This window comes from Hylobates moloch, unplaced genomic scaffold, assembly GCF_009828535.3.
Source record: "Hylobates moloch isolate HMO894 unplaced genomic scaffold, HMol_V3 SCAFFOLD_18, whole genome shotgun sequence".
Taxonomy (NCBI): Eukaryota; Metazoa; Chordata; class Mammalia; order Primates; family Hylobatidae; genus Hylobates; species Hylobates moloch.
The window spans coordinates 77,136,012-77,160,327 of NW_026652293.1; the positions used below are offsets into that span (position 1 = coordinate 77,136,012).

Here is a 24,316-nt window from a genome sequence, read left to right on the forward strand (position 1 = left end):
TAAGTTTGTGGCAATTTGCAGCCAAGGGAAACCAATACATCCTCGTAGAGAAGTCCAAGAGGCTGTAGGTGATACTGGCCTAGCACTCTGGAGAGGGAAGAGCACTGAAGACGGAGACATGCGGCTCTTCAGCATACATGTAACAGTTACAGCTGAGAGTGGATGAGATCAAAGGGCAAAGGGAGTGTGTACAGTAAGAGTTAAAGTGAATCTGTGGTTTCAGCCCTCAGGGGACTGCAGCTAGGTCTAAATAAGGTGCAAATGCATAGTGCCTTTTCCCCACCTTTCACAGGAAAAAGGACTTAGCAGATGTGATTATGTCGTTTGTGTAATTGCTTAAGGTGGGGAGGAACACCACGGTAGGAAAGAGAAGCAAGGCAGCTGATACACCAAAAACAGGTTTTAGAACTTTGTCAACAACCTTCCAGAGGACAGTCAAATAAAGATGTGCACAGCATTGACTGTCCCCCCAACACTACCTGACCATATTTTCCAAGTTTACTTATTTCCCTATTTTACGTCACCTTCTGTCTCTCCAAACTCCCTCCGCCCCTCTCCTCACGTCTCACTCTTTGATGACATTCTTGCCTCATAATTCATTGAGAAAATCAAAGTAAATCAGGAACAAACACCCTCATTTCCTACACTCCCGTATTTCTAACCTGCCTACCTGTCTCCTTGCCTTCTATGCCATAACTATGCACCTGCATCTGCCTTCTATGCCATCACTATGGATGAAGCATCCCCCCTACTAAACGGCAACCCCTAACTTGTGTCCTGGATCCCTCTCCCTTCTTTGCCCTTGCAAATCTTTCCCTCTCCTATATCAATTTTTCTCTCTTTACATGCAAGTATGCCTCGGCATCTCCCATCTTCAAAATGCCCTCCATTGACCACACAGCCTTATCCAGCTATTGCCCCCAAGTTTAAGTTGTCTCCCTTTTGTCACCTTACATTTGCTTCTCAAACTGTTAAAGCAGTTATTTAAATCTCACTCCTCCCAGAGACTGCTCACGTCAAAGCTACCAGTGATCTCTATACTGCTGAATCCAGTAGTCTTGACATCAGCGTTATCATGTTCTTTCTGATTTTCCTCCTGCCGCCATGCTTCCTCTTCGCCCTTTACTTGACCTCTACATGGTGAAGGGTCCTAGAGCTTTGTTCTTGGCCCACTTCGTTTTAGCTACGCATATTCCTAGGTCATCCAACCAAGCCCCAAGTCTATAATGGCCATGACTCCGGTTTATTCAAATGTCTACTACTTGGCAGTCATGGATGTCTAAAAGGCATCTCCAACTTAGCATGACCAAACCATAACTCTTGATTTCCCTCCCTCAGCCTGCTCCTCCCCAAAATGTTTCACATCTTATAAATGCCAGGACTATCCACTCAGTTGCCCAAGTCAAAAATCTAGAAGTTATTCTTGAATCTTCTCTCCCTAACCAACTCAACACCTAACCCATTAGCAAGTTCCACAGATTTTACTCCAAAATATTTAAACTCTAATTATTTCGGTCTCCGCCACTATCAGCAACAACGAAGCCACTTTCTGGCATGCACTTCTAGAACAGCATCCAATTGGTGGACTCAATTAACTTTTGCCACATAACCACCCCCAAAACTTTGTGACTTAAAACATTATTTCTCACATTCTGTGGGTTGGCTGGTCAGTTCATCCGATCAATGTGGTTGTGGCCAGGGAAGGATAGTACGGGAGAGCTTCACATGTTCGCAGTTGGTTGGTTGTCAACTGGATGTGGGCCGTGACTTGACCATGTGTCCCTCATCATCCATCAGGCTAGCCCACACTCATTCCTAAGATGGTGGTCACAGGACTCCCAAGTTCAGCAAGAGGGCAAGCCCCAACTCACAAGTGTTTTTTAAGCTTCTGCTTCCATGATGTTAATGTCCCATGTCCAAAGCAAGTCACAGTCCAGTGCAGTCAGTGGGAGGAGACACCACCAAGGAGTGTAATTTGGGAGACTGGAAACAATTTGTGGCTATTTTTACAATCTGCCACACTCATCTCCCTATTTCCACCTCCTTTGCCTCTCTGAAATCCATTTTCCACACAGCAACCCAAGTAATCATTTTTAAACACACGCACACTCATTTCACTCCCTGGTCCAAACTTATGGCTTCATTTAAAATACAACCCGTTACGAATTTTAAAATCCTTCCAGGATCTGGCCTCTGCCTACCTGCCCAGCTCATCTAATACCGTCGACTCCTTGCCTATTGTGTCCCAGCAACAGTGATCTTTTGTTTCCTTGAATACAGAAAACTCCTTCATGCCTCAGATATTCGTATTTGTTCCCTTTGACTGAAATACTCCTCCCCCTCATATTTGCGGGACTGGCTTTGCAATTCTTATTTCAGCTTAAAACTCATTACAGCGATCTTCCCCGTGCAGCCAATTTAAGAATGACTTCACCTTACTTAAATTTTCTGCAAAGCACATACCAGTAATATTTTGTTTGTCCCTGTTCCTGTTTATCACGGCATTCCCGAGGGCCTACAACACTGCCTGGCACATAGGAAGCACACAACAAACATTTGTTGAATTAATGCAGAGCTGCATACTACGTCCCAGGATTGTGCTAAGCTACGGTTACTGTACCCATCCCATCTCAGCAGGATAGTTTCACAAAATGTAAATTCCACATTGAGGATTAACTGGATGCACGTTACACCTCATCCCACACCAGTAACTCGTCTTTCTCTATTTCCCCACCCCTCCCCTTGCCAAATAAAAAGTGAGGAGGGATTTGGGAAACTTAGGGTCATCACTCTGGTCTTTTGCCACATTTCGTTGGCTTCATCGAGCTCAACGCGACATGAACTACTAACAGCAGCAGCACCGGCGATGAGAGGGTGAACGAAGGTAGAAGATTCCACCGCCCGCGGACGGCAAGGGATCTGCCGCAGCTCTAAAGCACTGCATGCTGGGAGCTGTAGTCTCCCGGGGAGGCCTGGTCTGGTAGGACCGGGGCCCCCGCGGCATGCAGGGAGTTGTAGTCGAAGGGCTGTTGAGACTCCCCCTCTGCACTTATAGTAGCAAGGGGAATCCTCACTGCATGCTGGGAACTGTAGTCTTCATGGGTCCCAGTTCCTCCAGGACGCGGAGGCGCCGAAGCTGCCGCCATTTTAGGTCCCGAGGTGCGCCGGCCGAGAACCAGAGCGCAGGCGGGCGCAGTCCTGGCGCCGGGCCGGCCCCGCCCCCGGGGCGCCTGGCGCCCGCCCCTTGCTCAAGCCCCGCCTTTCCCCACGTGTCTGCCGCCTAGGGGAGGTGCCTCATCCGGAGCGGGCCGCCAACGGTCCGGCCCCGTCCGCACAGAGGCTCCTGTCGGCAGCGCCCGCGAGCGGCTCGGCTGCCCGATGCTTCCGCCCCGGCTGCCGCGGGCCGGGCTGTAAGCTTAGTGCCCGGCTCAGGCCCCCTGAAGCGCCCGCGGGGGTGCGAGCGGCCTCCGGCCCCGCGGAGACGGAGCGGCTTGAGGACGAGGCGGCGGCCGCGGGGAGGAGGATGGGGGCTAACCAGTTAGTGGTGCTCAACGTGTACGACATGGTGAGTGCGGCCCCTGGCGGCCCCGAGCCCCGGCCCAGGCCGGCTTCCTCTCGCGGGTCGGGCTCGGACCCCGGCCCCAGGCGCTTCCTGCCTCGCGTCTCCGCCTCCAGCCTAGTTCTCGGGGGAAGCCGGGGGTAAAGGAGGGAGTATTGTTATTTTTTAATCCTCGCACTCGTCGACGCTCCGGTGAACCCAGTCAGCCCGAGGGTTTTGGCCAAAGCTCGGGTGGGCTTGAACCTCTCCCATCCGCTCAGCTTGGCCCCGACCCCGGCTCTGGGCCCGACCCCTTGGCCGACGAGCAGTGTGTCCTTTCGGCAAAGCTTCCGTTGCGTTTCCAACCCCACTTGCCGGCCCCCGGGGCTGCCCCAGGACCCCGTCCCGACCGCCTGCGCTCCCAGCTCCTCTGCTTCTGCCGAACTGTACATCTCTCTCCATGACTACGTCTTCAAAAACTCCCAAGCCCCTCCAAGTCCAGAAAGTCACAGCTTTCGGGTGCCTGTGCTAGAATCTCTTCAAAGGTGAACAGGAGCCAACACACCCTTTCCTTGTGTGTTAAAGGCAACCTCGTTAAAATATGAATGAGGCTAACATTTATCAAGAAAATAGCCCAGCTGAATTATTTAGAGATCCTGGTGGTGCTCCTTTCCTACACCCTGAAGACCACTTTCCAGGTGATGCAACAGGTGACGTGACCACAGGAGAGGGAAGGGAAGAAGTTGTTTATTGTATCATCTAACTTTGGAGTATGGCAAGCACGCAGAATCGAGTCCAAGAACTGGTTTGCCTGATTTTTGCAGTGAAATGCCCCCAGAAAAAAGCACCCGGTAGAGAGTTGTCGTCGCAGTTAGATGCATGTTTGGGTGTGATTGCTCGCTTTGGGTTGATGGGTTTTTGTTCTGTAGAATGGATTACTACCTCTGACTGCAATGCTTAAAATTCCTTGTAAGTTGACTGACAAATGAAAAATTGCCCGTCGTTATTTTTGTTGGCTTAAAGATGCAGGAGAGCAGAAATACTACAGGCCAAGAGTCTTATACAGTTCTAAACTTTGTATTCCCTTGTATTATTTATAAGTTTCTAAATTGACAGTGTTATTATATCTTGGGTAGAGTGGGATTTCTCATGCCATATCTAGGAATTGTGTCAGAAGGGTGTAGGAACTGCCTGCCACTTGAGATGAGTCCTCTGTTGAATTCTGATGTGAGCCTGGAGATGAAAGGGGATGAGTTAACATGCTGAGAAAAGTGGAACAGAACAGAAAAAGTTGAAGTGAAGAATAAGCCAAACAAAAGATCCTAGAAAACCATGGCGCTTTGTAAGTTCTTTGGCCTGTGTCACTGGTTGAGAAATAATTCTCTAGATTTAAACTGTGTTCAGCTGAACACCTTTATCTTTCAAGACTCTTATTGCCCTTTTACTTTTTCTGTGCACACTCCCCCAATCTGAATTTGGTTTGTTTTTTATTCATGAAGGCTATTACTGTCTTTCAGAATATATTCTGCTCTTGAGATCACAGTGTGCCTTTTCTCCTAGATTATTAAACAAACCCGTTTATAAATTAGGAGTATACAGTGGCCAGAAACCATGGTTTCAGAGCCTAAAAGAATTTGTGAGAATAGAGGAAGAGAGTTTTACCTTTTATATGAAAACGAAAATGCATTTTTTGGCATATAGTGGGCTTCTTTACACTTCAGGCATTCTGTGATACAGGAAAATCTTTGCTAATTGTGGTCAATTGGGAAAAGCTAGAGATGGTATTCAGTATTTTCGAAGGGAGGATTGTTCTGAATGATGTTAAAATACTGACTAATTAACAAGATCTTATTCTTCACATCAAGTTTGTAAAATAGGTAGTTACAGAAGCAGCAGACAGGGGAGAGAGTAAGCGATCTGCCTAAACAACTAAAAATATAATCTAGAATTTGTAGACCAAAATCTGATTCACTATCTTCTCTACTAATTCCTGCACTTATGTCTTTATATTGCTTTTGCCTATGAACAGGAGATGAAGCATATGAATGTTTATCGGAGTGATAAATAGTTGAATTATTAGACTTTTAATAAACTTGATCTTGTATGTTCTTTTGGGGGCTTTGAGTGTTTTATGTCACTAATTCAGCAACCTACCATTACTTATTATTTTTGACCTGGTAGAAGCCACAAGGATGAGTTAACTGTCCTTTCTTCTTTAAGGAATTTAGAGTATTGTAGAGGAGACACACAACAGTGGTAACAATTCAAGACAGAATAGCATGGTTTTGATAAGAGCAGACAAGGATGCAAAGGAGGAGACTATATGTAGTTGTAGGATCAGGGAATGCTGAAAAATCAAAGGTATGAAACTTGAAGAATGGGTAGCATCCACAAGGGCAGAGAATAATTGGCATGAACAAAATGGTAGGAATAGGGAAAGCACAGGTGGGACTTGGGAACTATCAGCTGGTCCAGTATAACTAGAGTATAGCATAAATGAAAGGAGACAAAACTGAAAGTTTGATTAGAGCTTCATTAGTCAGATATGAGTTGCCGGCTTGGGTGAAGGGCTGAGGGGGCTCCTTGAGCCAGCAGAACCATTTAAGGTTTTCATGGAGGGGAGAACAGTGTGATCAGTTGTTTAGATTGAGATACAAATTTTGGTCTGTTATACGGATTTTTCTCAAGTCAGTTTTGGTTTTTGAAACATTTTTGCTTGATGCCAAGGGTAAATACCTTTTATCTTTGGTAATTCTTCCTATTCATCAGAGATGCTTTGGATGAGGGTTGCTGTTGTCTGTATAGGCCTAGTACATCAGCTGTCTGGTTCAAACTCTGTAAATATGAAAATCAACCTTAGGGATGCCCTTATAATCATGGTTATAGGGACCTCTTGCCGTGTGTCCTTATGTCTGTTAGATTGTCACCCATTCCAGCTTTGATTGTATTTTTCCTATTCTCTAGATTGGGCAGCTGCGGATCATTTCTTTTCTTCCGTAACTCTGCCGTATGCATGAAAATAATTCTATTGGGGTCACTAGTATTAACTTCCTTCTCATGGAAGAAGAATGTGATCCTCAAAAGGTTACTTAATCATGCACAGTGTTCCTAAATTGTTGCTTGCTGCCTTCTCAGTGATTATGTTCCTCCGTGTACTTTGGAGTAATCTGCCACCAATAAAAACGTCCTGGAACTACTTTCCGAGTCGTGGGAATGAGCTTGTTCACATATTCCTAATTGACTGGCACGCATAGCAAAGCAGGTGACTCAGATTAGTTTCAAATACCAAGACAAATCTCTGATGTAGTCATTTTAACAGTCTTCATTTTTCATAGATCCAGATTTTGTGCTTTTCAGGTTATCTTGACTAATGAATTTTTATAAAATAAAAATATGCAGGTATTTGATGATGTTTGTAAATTCATTGTGTTAACAAGTTTCTACCAATTTTATTTATTTATTATTTATTTTATTTGTTTATTTTCTCACTCTGTCACCCAGGCTGGAGTGCAGTGGTGCGATCTCGGCTCACAGCAACCTCTGCCTCCCAGGTTCAAGTGATTGTCCCGCCTCAGCCTGCCAAGTAGCTGGGATTACAGGCACCTGCCATCATGCCTGGCTAATTTTTGTATTTTTGTGGAGGTGGGTTTCACCAGTTGGCTAGGCTTTTCTCAAATTCCTGTCTTCAAGTGATCCGCCCGCCTCAGCCTCCCAAAGTTCTGGGATTATAGGCGTGAGTCACTGTGCCCGGCCTGTACCAATTTTATTATAAAATAGTACCTATACATCTTCTAAGTCTTTAACGAATAGAAAAGAACCACTTTCTAGGACACTTCAAATAAGGACATTTTTGTCTGGACTCTATTCTTTTGATGTCTATCTCCATTAGACTCCTCCAACAGAGTGTAAGATCAGGCAGATGTGATAGATCCGATTTCTCATACATCTGCAGATCTAATTCAGACTTTTTGAACAAGTTCCAGAATCACACATCCCACCTAAATGATTCCTTCGTATCTCACATCAACGTGTCCAGGAACAAACTTCTTCCCTTTCCTCCTGTCCACACCGCACATTCTTCCCTCTTGTCCCATGCCACTGCCCAAAAAGCCACCACTTTTGTTGTAGTTTCCCAAACTGGAAACCTGGGAGTAAACTTAAATTCTTCTTTCTTATAAACCCTTCACAGTCAGTCAGCAGGCCCTGTCTCTTTGTTGTAGTTTGGTTGATTCTGTCTGAAAGCAACAGAGAGCTTGCGAGTCAGTGGCTTAAGCTGGAAGGATACTTAAGTCCAGAGACAAACAGGCCCTGGATTAGTTCACCAGCTCAGCTGTGCCATCGAGAACCAGGACTTTCCATCCTTTTACTCTACCATCCTCAGCACGTTGGCTTTTGCCCTTGGTTTGTCCTCTCATAGTTGTAAAGTAACTGCCGTAGCACCAAATAGTACCCTCAGTCAGCAGTATGTGAAGGAAGATGGAAGAAGATAGGGTCATTTTCTACATGCACCTCTGTTCTTTTAATAGAAAGGAAAAACCAGAGCCACACCTTCCCCCAAGAGATTATCTAGAATTGGCTTGTGTGCAACTGTGATGAAGCTGAGTAAGTGGATATCTGGTGTTTCTAACCTTTATGGTGAGTTGTGGGTGAGGAAGGCAAAAAGTTGAAAATGGCAATTTGATGGGAACCTATGATATCTGTCACATATTTTGCTTTCTGGATATTGTTTAAATTGGTTACTTTATCCCCATTTCCACTAATGCTTCTCAAGTTCAGGCCCTCATCTCTATTCATATAATGGCCTCCTTACGAGTTTCAATCTCTAGTATTACTTCATTTTAATCCTCCCTCCATTCTGTTACCAAAGTAACCTTTCTGAAACATAACCAGGATAAAGTGTAATGCACTTATGATGTGGCCCCTGGCTGACAGTTAAAGGTCCATTTCCCTCTTCTATATAACACCCTTTATTCTCACACAGTGAAATTGTTTAGCTGTCCAAACAGGCTAGATCACATCCCCATATCTTTATGCATGCCCATCCTTCTGTCTGGAGTGGCCTTGTCCAACACTGATCACCTGCAACCTCCTGCTTGCTCCTTCTGGCTGTAGCTTAGTCTTTATTCCTCAAACTTGAGTGAACTACTATGCCCTAGTTGTACTTTGTGCATGTCTCCTTTACTGCATATATTATCCTGTGCATCCCACCAGACTGTAAGTTCTCCAATAGCGCCATACTATTACCAGTGTCTAGAACAGGGCCTGTCACTAGACGGTGTTCTAGAAATATCCGCTGAATGAGTGGGGCTTTAGCCAGTTTTTATTAGGAGAGTTGCCAGTACTTAAATGGCATGAAAAGATCACGTGATCCTCCTCTTTGTGCCAAATACCTATTTCTGGTGTTTTTTTCTTGTACCTTTGCTTAAGTGCGTTGCTAGATTTTAGCTTTGATTGTTGGACTAGGGTGTCCAGATGAAGGGAAGGGGAGGATTATAGGAATGGGACAGAAAAAAATCAAACATTTTTCTTTGACAAAACTTAAAACACTATGGGACTAGACTGAGGAAATGTTTTTAATAAGTTTATTTCTTGAAGTTGGATCTTAATTACTCTTTGGGAGATAATCTTTCCGAAAACATTGTCAGTTCCTGAATTTTAACATAAATTAACTAGTTAATAGGAATAATAGGAGCTGGTCATCCATCTTTTTTTTTTTTAAAACGGTAAGGAATTTACCTTAATTTACTTGTATCAATATGCTTCTTGGGCAAATAGTGGCCCATGAGTCTAGCTAAGCAGAAGGACAATTGCACATCTGCCCTCCTACATTATTTATGGCGTTGTCCTCTTTTCTTTTTTGGGGGGAGGGTGGTGGGGGAAGCTAGTATGTATGAGAAAAGAATTCAGTTTCCATACATACGTACATTTGTTTTCTATTGCCGCAATAACAAGTTGCCAAAAACTTAGTGGTTTAAAACAACACAAATTTATCGTCTCACACTTACGTAAATCAGAAGACCAGGTGGGTTTGCCCAGTTCTCTGCTATAGTCTTCACAAGCCCAAAATCAAGGTGTTAGGCTCTGGGGGCAAATCTGCTTCCAAGCTCATTCAGATGAACAGAATTCAGTTGCTTCTGTTTGTAGGTCTGAGGTCCCATTCCTTGCTGCTGTCAGCTGGGATCCTCTCTCAGTTGCTTCAAGTGTCCTCCAGTCCTCCATCTTCAGACCGGCAATGGTGTGGAATCCTTACGCTTCAAATGTCTCTGACTTCACTTTCCTCCACATCTGTCCTACCTCCAGCCACAGAAAGTTTTCTGTTTTTAAGAGCCCAGGTAATTAAGTGAGACCCACCCAGATATTCCAGGATAATTTCCTGATACTGACGTCCATAATTTCAATGACATCTGCAAAGTCTCTGCTATGTAACATGTTCATAGGTTCTGGGAATGTTTTGGGGAGTCATTCTGCTACAATGCCATCTATGAAAGGGGTTTTATAAACCCAAAAATGTTCAGTTAAAAATTGTTTCATCATAGCAGTCACTTGACTTGGCATAGCATATTGACCTAGTAACTTAAAATGGAAAACTTGAAGTATTTGAAAAATACAACTCAGATGCCAGTAGGATCCAAGCGCATTGGTGACTAAAACCTCTTCAGACTTACAGTGGCATACTGTAGTGTATATCATTCGGCTACATTATAAATAGTATAAAAGGAGTCTTGCTCTGTCGCCCAGGTTGGAGTGCAGTAGCGCCATCTCTGCTTACTGCAACCTCCGCCTCCTGGGTTCAGGCAATTCTCCTGCCTCAGCCTCCAGAGTAGCTGGGACTACAGGCGTGTGCCACCATGCCCAGCTAGTTTTTTTGTATTTTTAGTAGAGGCGGGGTTTCACCATGTTGGCCACACTAGTCTCAATCTCCTGACCTCATGATCCACCTGCCTCAGCCTCCCAAAGTGCTGGGATTACAGGCGTGAGCCACCACACCTGGTCAGATTTTTCTTAAGATGGGATGTACTTACACTTTCCGTTTATTGACTCTCAAATTCTCTACAAGATTATTTGAATTCCAAAGCAACATTATTGTGCAAATGTCAGCCAGTTGGTTAATAAAATGTAAAGTGAAAGGACAATGGGATGCATGAAAATAATTTTGTTTTAGTTGATCTGGAATGTATTTTGGTATAGATGTGACAGTAACTTAAAAACAATAAATTAAAAATCAACTAATTGGCCCCACATTATTTGAAATAAGTCTTTACTGTCTAAATTGTGATGTCATCCTTAATCATAATACTAAATTCTTACCCATACAGAATTGTTGATTCTAGCCTTATTACCACATTATTTTAATTATTATACGTTCACATTATATTTGGAATCTGATTAGGCCAGTTTCCTGTTGTTATTATTCCAAAGCTTTATTGGCCCTCATTTCCTTTTCTAGGAGTACTTTGTAAGGCTCTCTGAAAAAATTCCATAGGTTTTTGTTTTAATTGTGTTAAAATACACATAACATAAAATTTACGTTTTTAACTACACAATCTACTGTGTTAGGTATATTCACATTTTTGTGCAACCAGTCTTCAGAACTTTTTTATCTTGCAAAACTGAGACTCTATACCCATTAAACAACAATTCCCCATTTCTCCCTCCCCTCAGTCCCTGGTAGTCATCATTCTGCTTTCTGTCTCTGTGCATTTGACTAGATACCTCATTTAAGTGAAATAATACAGTATTTGTTTTGCGACTGGCTTATTTCACTTAGCATAGTCCTCAGGGTTTATCTGTGTTGCAGCATGTATCAGAATTTCCTTCCTTTTTAAGGCCGAGTAATATTCCACTGTGTATGTATATGCCACAGAAATCAAGCTAATTTTCTTTTTCTTTTAATTACACTTTTTTAGGGTACATGTGCACAACATGCAGGTTTGTTACATATGTATACATGTGCCATGTTGGTGTGCTGCACCCATTAACTCATCATTCAGCATTAGGTGTATCTCCTAATGCTATCCCTCCCCCAACCCCCAACCCCACAACAGGCCCCGGTGTGTGATGTTCCCCTTCCTGTGTCCAAGTGTTCTCATTGTTCAATTCCCACCTGTGAGTGAAAACATGTGGTGTTTGGTTTTTTGTCCTTGAGATAGTTTGCTGAGAATGATGGTTTCCAGCTTCATCCATGTCCCTATAAAGGACATGAACTCATCATTTTTTATGGCTGCATAGTATTCCATGGTGTATATGTGCCACATTTTCTTAATCCAGTCTATCATTGATGGATATCTGAGTTGGTTCCAAGTCTTTGCTATTGTGAGTAGTGTCGCAATAAACATATGTGTGCATGTGTCTTTATAGCAGCATGATTTATAATCCTTTGGGTACATACCCGGTAATGGGATGGCTGGGTCAAATGGTATTTCTAGTTCTAGATCCCTGAGGAATCGCCACACTGTCTTCCACAATGGTTGAACTAGTTTACAGTTCCATCAGCAGTGTAAAAGTGTTCGTGTTTCTCCACATCCTCTCCAGCACCTGTTGTTTCCTGACTTTTTAATGATGGCCATTCCAACTGGTGTGAGATGGTATCTCATTGTGGTTTTGATTTGCATTTCTCTGATGGCCAGTGATGAGCATTTTTCCATTTGTCTTTTGGCTGCATAAATGTCTTCTTTTGAGAAGTGTCTGTTCATATCCTTCGCCCACTTGTTGATGGGGTTGTTTGTTTTTTTCTAAAGCTAATTTTTAGTGTCGTTGGACACAGGTTACTTCCATCCTTTGGCTGTTATGAATAATGGTGTGTGAACATGGGTTTATAAAAATAAAAATGTCTATTCAAGTCCTGCTTTCAGTTTTTTGGATATATACCCAGAAGTCCATAGATTTTTTTAATTGGGCTTGCACTAAACTTATAAATTAACTTGAGAAGAGCGGACATCTTTTCTATCATATTCTTCCCCCCACCCCATTGATGAAAACAGGATTTTTTTTGTTTTTTGAAATTTTTATCCAGAAAATAGTTAAATAATGCCAAACTCATGTATCTAAACTGTCTTAAACAGAATAAAGCTAATAAATAAGTAAAATATATGAGATAGTAAGTGGTAATAAGTGCTAAAGAGGAAAGTAAAGCAAAGAAAGGAAGGGACAGTGTAAGTCAGGATGGTATAGTTACCAGTTACTGCAGTTTCAAAGAGAGTGGTCAAGAAAGGCCTAAGAAGGCATTCCTGAAAGGTGAAGTATACCATGTAGGCTGGGCGCGGTGGCTCACGCCTGGAATCCCAGCACTTTGGGAGGCCGAGGCAGGCGGATCACGAGGTCAGGAGATAGAGACCACGGTGAAACCCCGTCTCTACTAAAAATACAAAAAATTAGCCAGGTGCGGTGGCAGGTGCCTGTAGTCCCAGCTACTCGTAGAGGCTGAGGCAGGAGAATAGCGTGAACCTGGGAAGTGGAGCTTGCAGTGAGCTGAGATCGCCACTGCACTCCAGCCTAGGCAACAGAGTGAGACTCCATCTCAAAAAAAAAAAAAAAAAAGAAGTATACCATGTAGAAAGGAGAAAGTGTTCCAGACAGAGGGTAAGCAAACATCAGGGCCATAAGTCAGGTCACATGCCACCTGTTAAGTAAATGTACAGCAAGAAACAAGAGAAGTTTTTAAGGAATTGCTGATTGTAAGTTCTCAGGTAGATTCAGGAGGATCATTGAAAATAGAACAAGCAGTACCACCAGAAAGGGAAAAATCTGGGATTTGGATAGATTCTACAAAAATGAAAAGCACCATTTCCTAATTTTTAACTAGAAAGGGAGTTAGATTGGGAACTAAAGAGAAAATAACAAGATTTAGAAAGTCAGAAATTCAAGTAGAAGGGTCAAAAGGATCAAGTGATAGGCAAAATTTTTAAAAGTTAGGACCATTCAACCAAAGCCTGGTTTAACTTGCAATTTTTTTTTCTTTTTTTTGACACTGAGTCTTGCTCTGTCGCCCAGGCTGGCACCCGTCTCGGCTCAGTGCAAGCTCCGCCTCCCGGGTTCACGCCATTCTCCTGCCTCAGCCTCCCGAGTAGCTGGGACTACAGGTGCCTGCCACCACGCCCAGCTAATTTTTTGTATTTTTAGTAGAGACGGAGTTTCACCATGTTAGCCAGGATGGTCTCAATCTCCTGACCTCGTGATCCGCCCGCCTCAGCCTCCCAAAGTGCTGGGATTACAGGTGTGAGCCACCGCGCCTGGCCGCAAATTTTAAGAATAAGGTAAAAAATCCTACAAATACACAAAGGCAAAAAAGTTACACGGGAACAAAAATCGGGCTAATTTCAGACTTCTCTTTGCTTATACCAAAGGCTGAATAATAAAGTGGAGCATTATCTACAGAGTATTAAAAGGGAAAATATTTATGTCTGAATACTATAGCTTCTTCAATTGTCATTCATGTACAAAAGGACATAGACAATATGTAGATACCTTTCTGGGGGTTAAAAAATTATTCAAGAACTTGGCTGGGCACGGTGGCTTACGCCTGTAATCCCAGCACTTTGGGAGGCCAAGGCGGGTGGATCACGAGGTCAGGAGATCAAGACCATCCTGGCTAACACGATGAAACCCTGTCTCTACTAAAAATACAAAAAATTAGCCGGGGATGGTGGCAGGCACCTGTAGTCCTGCCAGCTACTCGGGAGGCTGAGGCAGGAGAATGGCGTGAACCTGGGAGGCGGAGGTTGCAGTGAGCCGAGATTGCACCACTGCACTCCAGCCTGGGTGACAGAGCGAGACTCTGTCTTAAAAAAAAAAAAAATCAAGAACTTAACAATGGGGTGGTTACAGTGTAAAAGGAAAGGCCATAGCCATCAATACTCATTTAACATAGCTAAATCTTATAACTGTGGTTAAAAACAAGGCCAGTATCCAGAATTACTCTTTAAAGAGAACAAGCATGATGACTTTTAAAAATTAAGTTTTCAGGTTATGTTGAACAAACCTTGGGTGAGAGAGAAGAGGTAAAAGCTTGTAGCAGCCCTGTATAGATGGAAGTGTGTTGTAAATATAATTAATTCTTGTTTTGGAAGATTATATTTGAGTGTATGTGTAAATTTTTTTCATTAAGATGTATTATTGGGCGAAAATCAAACCTACAGGGAAAAGAGTAAAGAAGATGTAATCCATATGGTGTAATAAAAAAACAAAGAGAAAAGTTCAATATGAAGTGAAGGCAAGGCCAGGCACTGTGGCTCAGGCGTGTAATCCCAGCACTTTGGGAGGCTGAGGTGTGTGGTAGTGGGACCTTATCGCTACAAAAAATAAATAAATTAGCCAGGCCCACGCCTGTGATTCCAGCTACTCAAGGGACTGAGATGGGAGGATTGCCTCAGCCCAGAAGGTCTAGGCTGCAGTAAGCCGTGATTGTGCCACTGCACTCAGTCTGGGCAACAGAGCAAGACCCTGTCTCAAAAATAAAGTAGGACCAAGCATATAAGTTACGAAATGACAGTAAATAAATTAAAACCCCCTATTAAGCTTGGTAAGTGTATTTATACGTGTCCTTTGCCTTACAGAAATTTTGTTATATGTGGTCAAAACTGTTGGTCTTTTATAACCTTTCATCTTCCAGTCCTTCCCTAGAAAGATTTTTCCTTGCAAGAAATGATAGAAACAATCTACATGTTTGTTCCCAAGTGGAATGCCAGTTATCCCAATGCTGTTTATTGAATAATGCATGCTTCCCCATGTTAATTTGTGGCACATACTATGTTTATGTTGTACTACATTATCATGGATATTTAGGTCTATTTGAAGACTGTCTGTGCTATTCATTTCCGCCTCTTCCTGCACCGTTATTAGATGTTGAATTATACTAGTCTCTTCCAGCAAGTTTTGATATTGGTGATGCAAGTTTCTCTTATTCTCTTTCAGAATTTATTTTACATACCCATTTTTCAAGTAAAATTTAGAAGCAATTTGTTAAAAACAAAAAACCTCAGTGAAATTTTAAGTGTAATGACATTTATGAACAATTTGAGGGGAAGAATTGATACACTTACAATATTGAATCTTCCCATAATAATACCTGATTTTTTAGTGTTTTCAATATGCCACTATACTAAGCCATTTCCTTATATTATTATCCCTTTTTAAGTTGATGAAACTGAGGCCTAGTTGAACAGCATGCTCAGAGTCATGCCATAGTGGTAGAGCACAGTCTTGAACAAGAGCTCTTAACACTAAAATCTGCTCTCCTAGCCATCATGCTGTATTTCTTTTTCCTCATCTCATCCCCTCCATAACCCAGAAATGTGCTGATTCTCTTTTTGTTTGTCCTCATCTTACACCCCTACCTGAACTAACTTCTGCACTCTGTGACACTCATGGATATACAGTGATCTAAAAACTGCCCTACCTCCGAAATCTTTTCTGTGAATATTTCTGTGATAGTTAATGCTATGTGTCAACTTGAGTAGACCGTGGTACCCAGTTTTAGTCAGACACCAGTCTAGATGTTGCTGCTAAGATGTTTTTTAGATGTAACAATTAATTTTATAGATTTTGAGTAAAGAAATTACCCTCCAAAATATGGATGGGCTTCATCCAGTCAGTTGAAGGCCTTAAAATAAAAACTAAGTTCCCCAAGGAAGAACGAGTCTTGGGGAAGCTGCAACATCAACTCTTCCCTGAATCTGCATCCTTCAGTCCTGCTCTGAAGATTTCAGATCTACCAAGCCCCACACTTGTGTGAGCCAGTTCCTTAAAATAATCACTTCTTTGCTCCCCTCTTCATCTAGGCTATTCTGCAGTCTACTGTTAGAGTCACTCCCTCTGTCATACTTGTCTCCATAGTTAAAATCGGCTCACCATCTACACCTTGGCAGCTGAATAGGGCTAGAGAAAAACAACCATACTGACAGATCTCACTTTACAATTGTGACCACAAACCCCAAGAGGGCCCTAAATACTGTCTAGCAGTGCTTCCTTATTTCTCTGGTCAGTTGACATTCCCACTCTCCAAGACAACTGCAATATGTCATACTTTCTCCCTATTCCCTACTCTCAGCTTATTTTCAGAGATTACCTCACAGCTTATTTCACTGAAGAGAAAAAAAAAAGGCAGTTTTCTCATCCTTCCACCACCACTGTTTTACCATATGTAGTCTGCCTTCTCTCTGATCATGTGGAATGAATTGTCCATGTCTCTGAGATGAAACCTTCCACTGTGTACTAGACCCCATCCTCTCTCCTATCTATACAGGGACTTCTCTTTCAGAATTGTCACCACTCTCTTCTGCCTCATCAGTTTTTTTTTTTACTTTCTACTCTATCACTCCAATCAGTGAATGAATATGCTATATTTTACAGTACCCATTCATTCAGACTGAGGAGAATTAGTGATATACTTTAATATTTATCTCTATTAACCATCAACCATATTGTATCGTGTTCTCAAGCTGAAGGCTTGTCTTTTTAAATGAAGTTCTTTAGAAATATATTACTTTTAAGCCTAACAAATAAGTGAACAAGAACTGTTTTATTCAGTCTCATTCCTTCTGACCTATTGCTCTTTTATCTGTGGGTATCAAACAATAATACAGCAATAAAGGTTTTTTAAGTTTGCCACTCTGTAGTGACCCTGAGGGCAGACGCAGTGTCTATATTAGTTCCTTTTTAAAGACATAACTGAAACTGGGAACAAAAAGAGGTTTAATTGGACTTAAACAGTTCCATATGGCTGGGGAGGCCTCAGAATCATGGCGGGAGGCAGAAGGCACTTGTTACGTGGTGGCAGCAAGAGAAAAATGAGGAAGAAGCGGAAGTGGAAATGCCTGATGAACCCATCAGATCTCATGAGACTTATTCACTATCACGAGAATAGCATGGGAAAGACCGGCCCCCATGATTCAATTACCTCCCCCTGGGTCCCTCCCACAATACGTGGGCATTCTGGGAGATACAATACAAGTTGAGATCTGGTTGGGGACATGGCCAAACCATATCATTCCACCCCTGGTCCCTCCAAATCTCATGTCCTCACATTTCAAAACCAATCGTACCTTCTTAACAGTCCCCTAAAGTCTTAACTCATTTCAGCATTAACCCAAAAGTCCACAGTCCAAAGTCTCATCTGAGACAAGGCAGGTCCCTTCCTATGAGCCTGTAAAATCAAAAGCAAGCTAGCTACTTCCTAGATATAATGGGGATACAGGTATTGGATAAATACAGCCATTCCAAATGGGAGAAATTGGCCAGAACAGAGGGGTTAACAGGCCCATGCAAGTCCGAAATCCAGTGGGGCAGTCAAATTTTACAGCTGCAAAATGATCTCCTTTGACTCCGGGTCTCACATCCAGGTCACGCTGATGAAAGAGGTGGGTTAAAATGACTCACATGATCCTTACAATGATACTGTATGCTAGGTATTATTACTATTCCCATTTTAGAGAGGCACAGAGAAGTTAACTAACTTTCCCAAGGTCACACAGCTAAAAAGAGGGTAGGATACAAATCCATGCATCCTGATTCCAGGTTGTACCACAAACTGCATTACACTGCCTCTTGCTATAACAGAAGCAGGCTTGACCAAGGAGGAAAAGGTCAAGTACAGCCTCTTGCTGCCCCCTCCTCAGTCCTAACTTTTCCTCAGTCCTGACTCTTACTCTGAACTAGTGTAATGGTTTAGGGCTCTCACCTGTCACCTGACAGGCTAGGGAGATCCATTAGGATAGCAGAGAGAAGCAGGCCTCCAGAGGGGAACAGCCAGTGAGAGGGCTGAAAGACACAAGCCATTGCTGGTGCTGAAGCGTAGTCACTCATGATGTGATCTCGGGTAAATTAACTTGGCTGAACATCCCTGACATAATTTACATATTTTACATGAACTATTTCATTATGAAAGAAAATGCTGAAAGTACATTTTAGAGTGACAGCCACAAAATGAGTTATTGACTATATGTATACATTTGTTGTTTTAACACTTATCAAATTGAGATTATTTACATACTTAGTGAGTTCCTTATGGACAAGGACTGTGAATTAATCATCCTTATATCCCCACTGTCTAGCAAAGTTCTGGACACAGCACAAGAGGTATACCTATGTTTTGTTCAATCAAAGTTGCTTTGTTTATAGATTTGCTGGTATGCTTTCTTTTTAAAATGAGATTTAAAATGACATACAATTTAGGGTGGTCTTTCTAGAATAGTGTTTCTCAATGTTTATCTTGAATTCAATGCATTAGCACCAACAAGACCTCATAAGGTAGTTTAACAGTGTAAACTTACATCAAAGACAGTTTCATATGAGATGGCTTTATAGTAATTAGCCCATGATCTCCACTAGTCACAACTGATATGGGGCTTTTTAAAAACTCAAAAATTGAAATGTCTTCTTTTCGCTGAGCATCCTTTTTTGAGAAATAAGTCAAACACTTGCTTCAATTCACTCAACCTCTAACATGAACACTGATTCTAGTTTTTGAGGAGAAATGGTCATTCTTTATACTTATCCAGATTATTTAATACTGTCTTTTATGGAAGTCAGGCCCAGGCCCTAAGTGGTTATATTAAGTGTTTTAACTTACAGACAAAACAGATGGCATTTGTCAATGTTGCTTTCAAGCAGGAGGCATAAAATTTTATTAAACTGATGAGGCAAATCATTGACAAAAATGAAGTTTAATGAATGTTCTCTATCTGAAGAATAACATGACAGTAATATGGCACAATCAATTCGTTTCTGTAAACAATACTTTAAAATAATGAATGGAAATATTTAGGCCAATTTTTTGCATTGAGGCAAGATTGAGCCCCAAAATAATTGTACTTATTTGTGTAGTTATTGCCTTCCCCCATATTTTAAGAGGATAATTTTTCTACATTTTTTTCTCTTCCCTTTTATCATATTAATACTTTAGAATGCTTCTTAAAAATATTTTAAAAGGAAAGGCCCTTTTTTTGAGACAGGGTCTTACTTTGACACACAGTCTAGAGTGCAGTGGCATAGTGATGGCTCACTGCAGGCTTTGACCTCCCAACCTCCAACAAACCTCCCAACTCAGTCCCCTGAGTAGCTGGGACTATGCACCACCACACCTGGCTAATTGTTTAATTTTTTTGTAGAGATAGGGTCTCACTATGTGGTCCAGGCTGGTCTTGAACTCCTGGGCTTAAGTGATTCTCCCATCCTGGCCTCCCAAAGTGCTGGGATTACAGGCGTGAGCCACCGTGCCTGGCCAGAAAACCCATTTTTATTAAACTTGTACATTTTACTTTCTTCTTTTCAGAATCTTAATAACAAAACCTTTTTATTCTTGCTTAAAAAAAGAAACTAGACTGGCCGGTTGCACTGGCTTACACCTGTAATCCCAGCACTTTGGGAGGCCGAGGTGGGCGGATCACCTGAGGTCAGGAGTTCGAGACTAGCCTGACCAATATGGAGAAACCCCATCACTACTAAAAATACAAAATTAGCTGGGCGTGGTGTGGCGTATGCCTGTAATCCCAGCTACTTGGGAGGCTGAGGCAGGAGAATCGCTTGAACCGGGGAGGCAGAGGTTGCAGTGAGCCAAGATCACGCCATTACATTCCAGTCTGGGCAACAAGAGCAAAACTCCGTCTCAAAAAAAAAAAAGAGAAAACAAACTAGACGTCAGTGACACTGGATGGTGTCAGAGGAGGTAAGTGTGTATTAGTGGTCATTCCTTGGCCACCTTCTGTGTAATTACTATCTCCATGGACTTAAGGAAGTACAGGGCTATAAGATCCTAGCACCCAAGTAAGATGTGGTTCTCCAGCTCTCTGCTCATGTACTTCACTAATATATAGGCATCCTTTAAAACTATTGTCTTACTTGAAGAAGGCTTTTACTGAGACCTATACTTCTCAAGAATATAAATAATTCTTTTTTTTTTTTTTTGATAGGGAGTTTCTCTCTTGTTGCCTAGGCTGGAGTGCGATGGCACAATCTTGGCTCACTGCAACCTCTGCCCTCGTGGGTTCAAGTGATTCTCCTGTCCCAGCCTCCTGAGTAGCTGGGATTACAGGCACATGCCACCACACCCAGCTAGTTTTTGTATTTTTAGTAGAGATGGGATTTCACCATATTGGTCAGGCTGGTCTCAAACTCCTGACCGCAAGTGATCTGCCTTCCTCGGCCTCCCAAAGTGCTGGGATTACAGGCATGGGCCACCATGCCTGGCAGAGTATAAATAATTCTTGTAGGAGTCTTTAAATAGAATCAAATTAACTCTACCATTGTTTGCTATTCATTTTGGTGAGTCACTACTCTTGGTAATTTGACATCAACTCCCAAAAATTTTTGAAAATTTTGAGACTGTACAGATAACCAGAACTCATCTGCCTATTTACACACGCATACAATCTTCCCCGATATGTAGAACAAAAATTTGAGGGAAGGATCATATTGCCAATAAATACATGTTTTGACTACAACTAACACTCAAGATAATCTTTATGGGACAAGCACTCTTCTAAGTACTTTATACATACTAATTTATTTATTCCTCATAACAGTCCTCTGAGGTAGATTGTATTTGTTATCCCCATTTTGTAAGTAAGGACATCAAGGGACAGAGAGGTAACTATCTTTCCCAAAGCCATACAACTAGCAAATAGTGGACTTCAACCAAGACATTGTGGCTCCAGGATTCTGAATTAGAATCAAACACTTTTTGAGACAGATTGAGTACCTTAAAAAGTTATCAAATACATATGAACCAACCAAGGCAAAGCACATAGGTGTCCCAACTCAGTCTAATTGCTGCCTTCATTACAGTCCAAATGCTTCCATTTGTGTTATAATACTTGGATAATCTTTTTTAAATTCAAGCAGTAATCTCTGAGATTAATGAAAATATAATAGAAGAAATGCCCTCGGGATCTAAACTGGAACTAGGGGGACATTGTGGGCTTTCTAGTTTGACCCTAAGGGAAAGAGACCCTTGGATTAAACTGACAAAATGATGTCTTCGGTACAAATGGTTTACATAGGTGGTTGACATTGGGATGTTGTGGTAACTCTTCTGTTGTTTCGCGGTTTAAGAGATACTATTTTGTGGTAGCATCTGGCTGCTTTACTGTTTTCCTTTGGTATGTTAGGAAGGGTTTGAGAAGAATTAAACTGTAAACTAACTTTCAAATGAAAACATCTGATTGTTCATGTAATCCCTGAGGGATGATGTAGTTGTCAGCACTGGGCACTGGGTAAGCTTGAATATATAGCCACCTTAAGTAGATGTGCTTCTAATGTTCTGTGCCATTCCTCCCTTGTACAGCACCACTTTTGTGTGCTAACCTTTCTCTGCAAGGCCAGCCCCCAGTGTCATTATATATAACTCTTCATCCCACCTTCTGCAGCTGCCTGAGAGCAATAGTTCTTTAACTAGTCTGCTGAATGTTAATACTAACTCTACTCTTATACTTGAACCAAGCTCTAGAAATAAAAGTGGTCTTTCCCCAGCTCAAATAAAAAGCCAACTTCTAGGGCTTTATTTGGATTAAAATGTCCTGGATTATCCATTTTTCCCAAGTATGTGTTTTTAAACTTTTGGCATCTGCTACTATTGAGACAACAAAATCAATGAAGGCTTATCCAGCAGAAATCTTGCTAACATCCAGTTATATCTAGTTCACCAGCTTGCTTTGTTTGTTTTTTATGGATACATGTTCTTGGCTATGATTTTGTTTTACATATTTATAATATTTACTGTTAGAAAAATAGCTTCTAGTTTGTAAAATGAGGTTAAATATATCAATATTATATGGTATTCTACAAAAGCATGAATTTCCTCATAGCAATTTTGAGAAGTTCTCTTGACCTGTGTAGGGAGATTTTTACTGAAGAGATGCTATGTGACATAAGTTTTGACAGTAGTAAAATAATTTTTAAATGTAATGACAAAAGAGAAAACCAAGTTACATGATTTGGATGTTTGTCCCCTCCAAATCTCATACTGAAATGTGACCTCCAGGCCAGGTGCAGTGGCTCATGCCTGTAATACCCAACACTTTGGGAGTCTGAGGTAGGAGGATCTCTTGAGGCCAGGAGTTTGAGATCAGCCTGGGCAACATAGCAAGACTCCATCTCTATTTAAAAAAAAAAAAAAAAAAAGAAAGAAATGTTGGAGGTGGCTCCTAGTGGGAGGTATTGGAATCATGGGGGAGATCACTCATGAATGACTTAGGGCCATCCCTTTGGTGATGAGTGAGTTCTCACTCAGTTCATGGGAGATCTGGTTGTTTAAAAGAGCCGGGACCTCCCCACTTCTCCCTCTCTCTTGCTGCTGCTCTTGCCATGTGACGTGCCTGCTGTCCCTTTGTTTTCCACCATGATTGGAAGCTTCCTGAGACCCTCGCCAAAAACAGATGCTGGAGCCATGCTTGTATAGCCTGCAGAACTGTGAGCCAATTAAACCTCCTTTATAAATTACCCAGTCTCAGGTATTACTTTATAGCAACACAAAAACGGACTAACACACCAAGTTAGAGAAGCGTTGAGAAACACTACTATTGATTTCAAAAATTAATAGCAGTTGGCCAGGCGTGGTGGCTCATGCCTGTAACCCTAGCACTTTGGGAGGCCAAGGTAGACGGATCACAAGGTCAGGAGTCCGAGACCAGCCTGGACAACATGGTGAAACCCCATCTCTACTAAAAATACAAAAATTAGCTGGGCATGGTGGCACATGCCTGTAATCCCCGCTACTCTGGAGGCTGAGACAGGAGAATCGCTTGAACTCGGGAAGCAGAGGTTGCAGTGAGCCAAGATCGCCCCATTGCACTCCAGCCTGGGTGACAGAGCAAGACTCTGTCTCAAAAAATAATAATAAAAAAAAAAATAATAGCAGTTACTTCAGCATGAATAACTGCCAGCAGTAAATCATTATTGTAGGGAAGTAGGATAGTTTCACAACTGAAATCATTCAGTAAAAGGCTCAGTTCTCATATGCTTTTTTGTTTTGGTTTGGTTTTTTTACAGTTATCTCACTAAATACTCACTTAAAATAGACATCATCCATATTGTCTGCATAGCTTTGGCAGGACTTTGAGGCAGAAGGACTTGATAAGGCATACTGACCTTGAATTAAATTTGCATCTTCCACAGGCAGCCTGCCCAGTTTGTAAGGATTGAGCCTTCCAGGCATGTTCTCTAATAATAGATCTAGGAAGCCCTAACAGGAGCAGAAGCATTTGGAGGGCATCTCTTTCTCTAACCAACTCTCCCTGGAAGGGCTTACCCTCTTTTCCTCTGAATCTGTTAAGAAAAAAAGTCACACCAAAGAAAAACATCTAATTTATTCACTTCATAATGTATATTCTAAACATTTATTCAGAAATGTGCTACTGTTCATATATGAAGTGGCTGACCAAAATACATATTTAGAATTGTCTCCTTCTGCTCTTGATATATTCCTTTTTTATATCCTGTTTTCCTTGTGACTAAAAGCAGATGTTTTTAGAAGGCAGCTGGCTAGAATTAGGAATGCAGCCCGTAATTTAAGAAGTAACCTATTTAAAGGTTTTTGATTGGGCATAGAGAGTTCAAGAAACTAATTGGACTGTCTTGTGTTATTAGAAAGTGTTTTATGGTAGCTAGTATTTTTTTTTCACTTTTTTTCCATTGAGAGTTCCATTCCCATAATTTATATATTTCACTCATAGTAAACTTTATTGGACCATGTCTAATAATAAAAACAGGGAAATGGAAACTTTTTTGAATTTCTTGGTTCACATTTTGCTAATAGAGGAAAAACTTCGTTATAATGCCGTTATTATT

The 24,316-nt window shown here is 41.8% G+C and overlaps 1 protein-coding gene across 2 annotated transcripts in view; it reads left to right on the forward strand.

The window, feature by feature from the left end:
- The first annotated feature begins 3,299 nt into the window (after positions 1 to 3,299).
- Positions 3,300 to 24,316, forward strand: part of DESI2 (desumoylating isopeptidase 2) — a 57,441-nt gene continuing 36,424 nt past the window's right edge. Inside the window, exon 1 of one of the 2 annotated variants that reach the window (XM_032136590.2) lies at positions 3,300 to 3,565. In XM_032136590.2, coding sequence (XP_031992481.1) covers positions 3,524 to 3,565 — 42 coding nt within the window. In that variant the 5' untranslated portion in view covers positions 3,300 to 3,523. Of the gene's footprint in view, positions 3,566 to 3,749; positions 4,249 to 24,316 lie in introns of those variants that run through there. The other variant, XM_058430535.1, reaches the window with a different exon arrangement.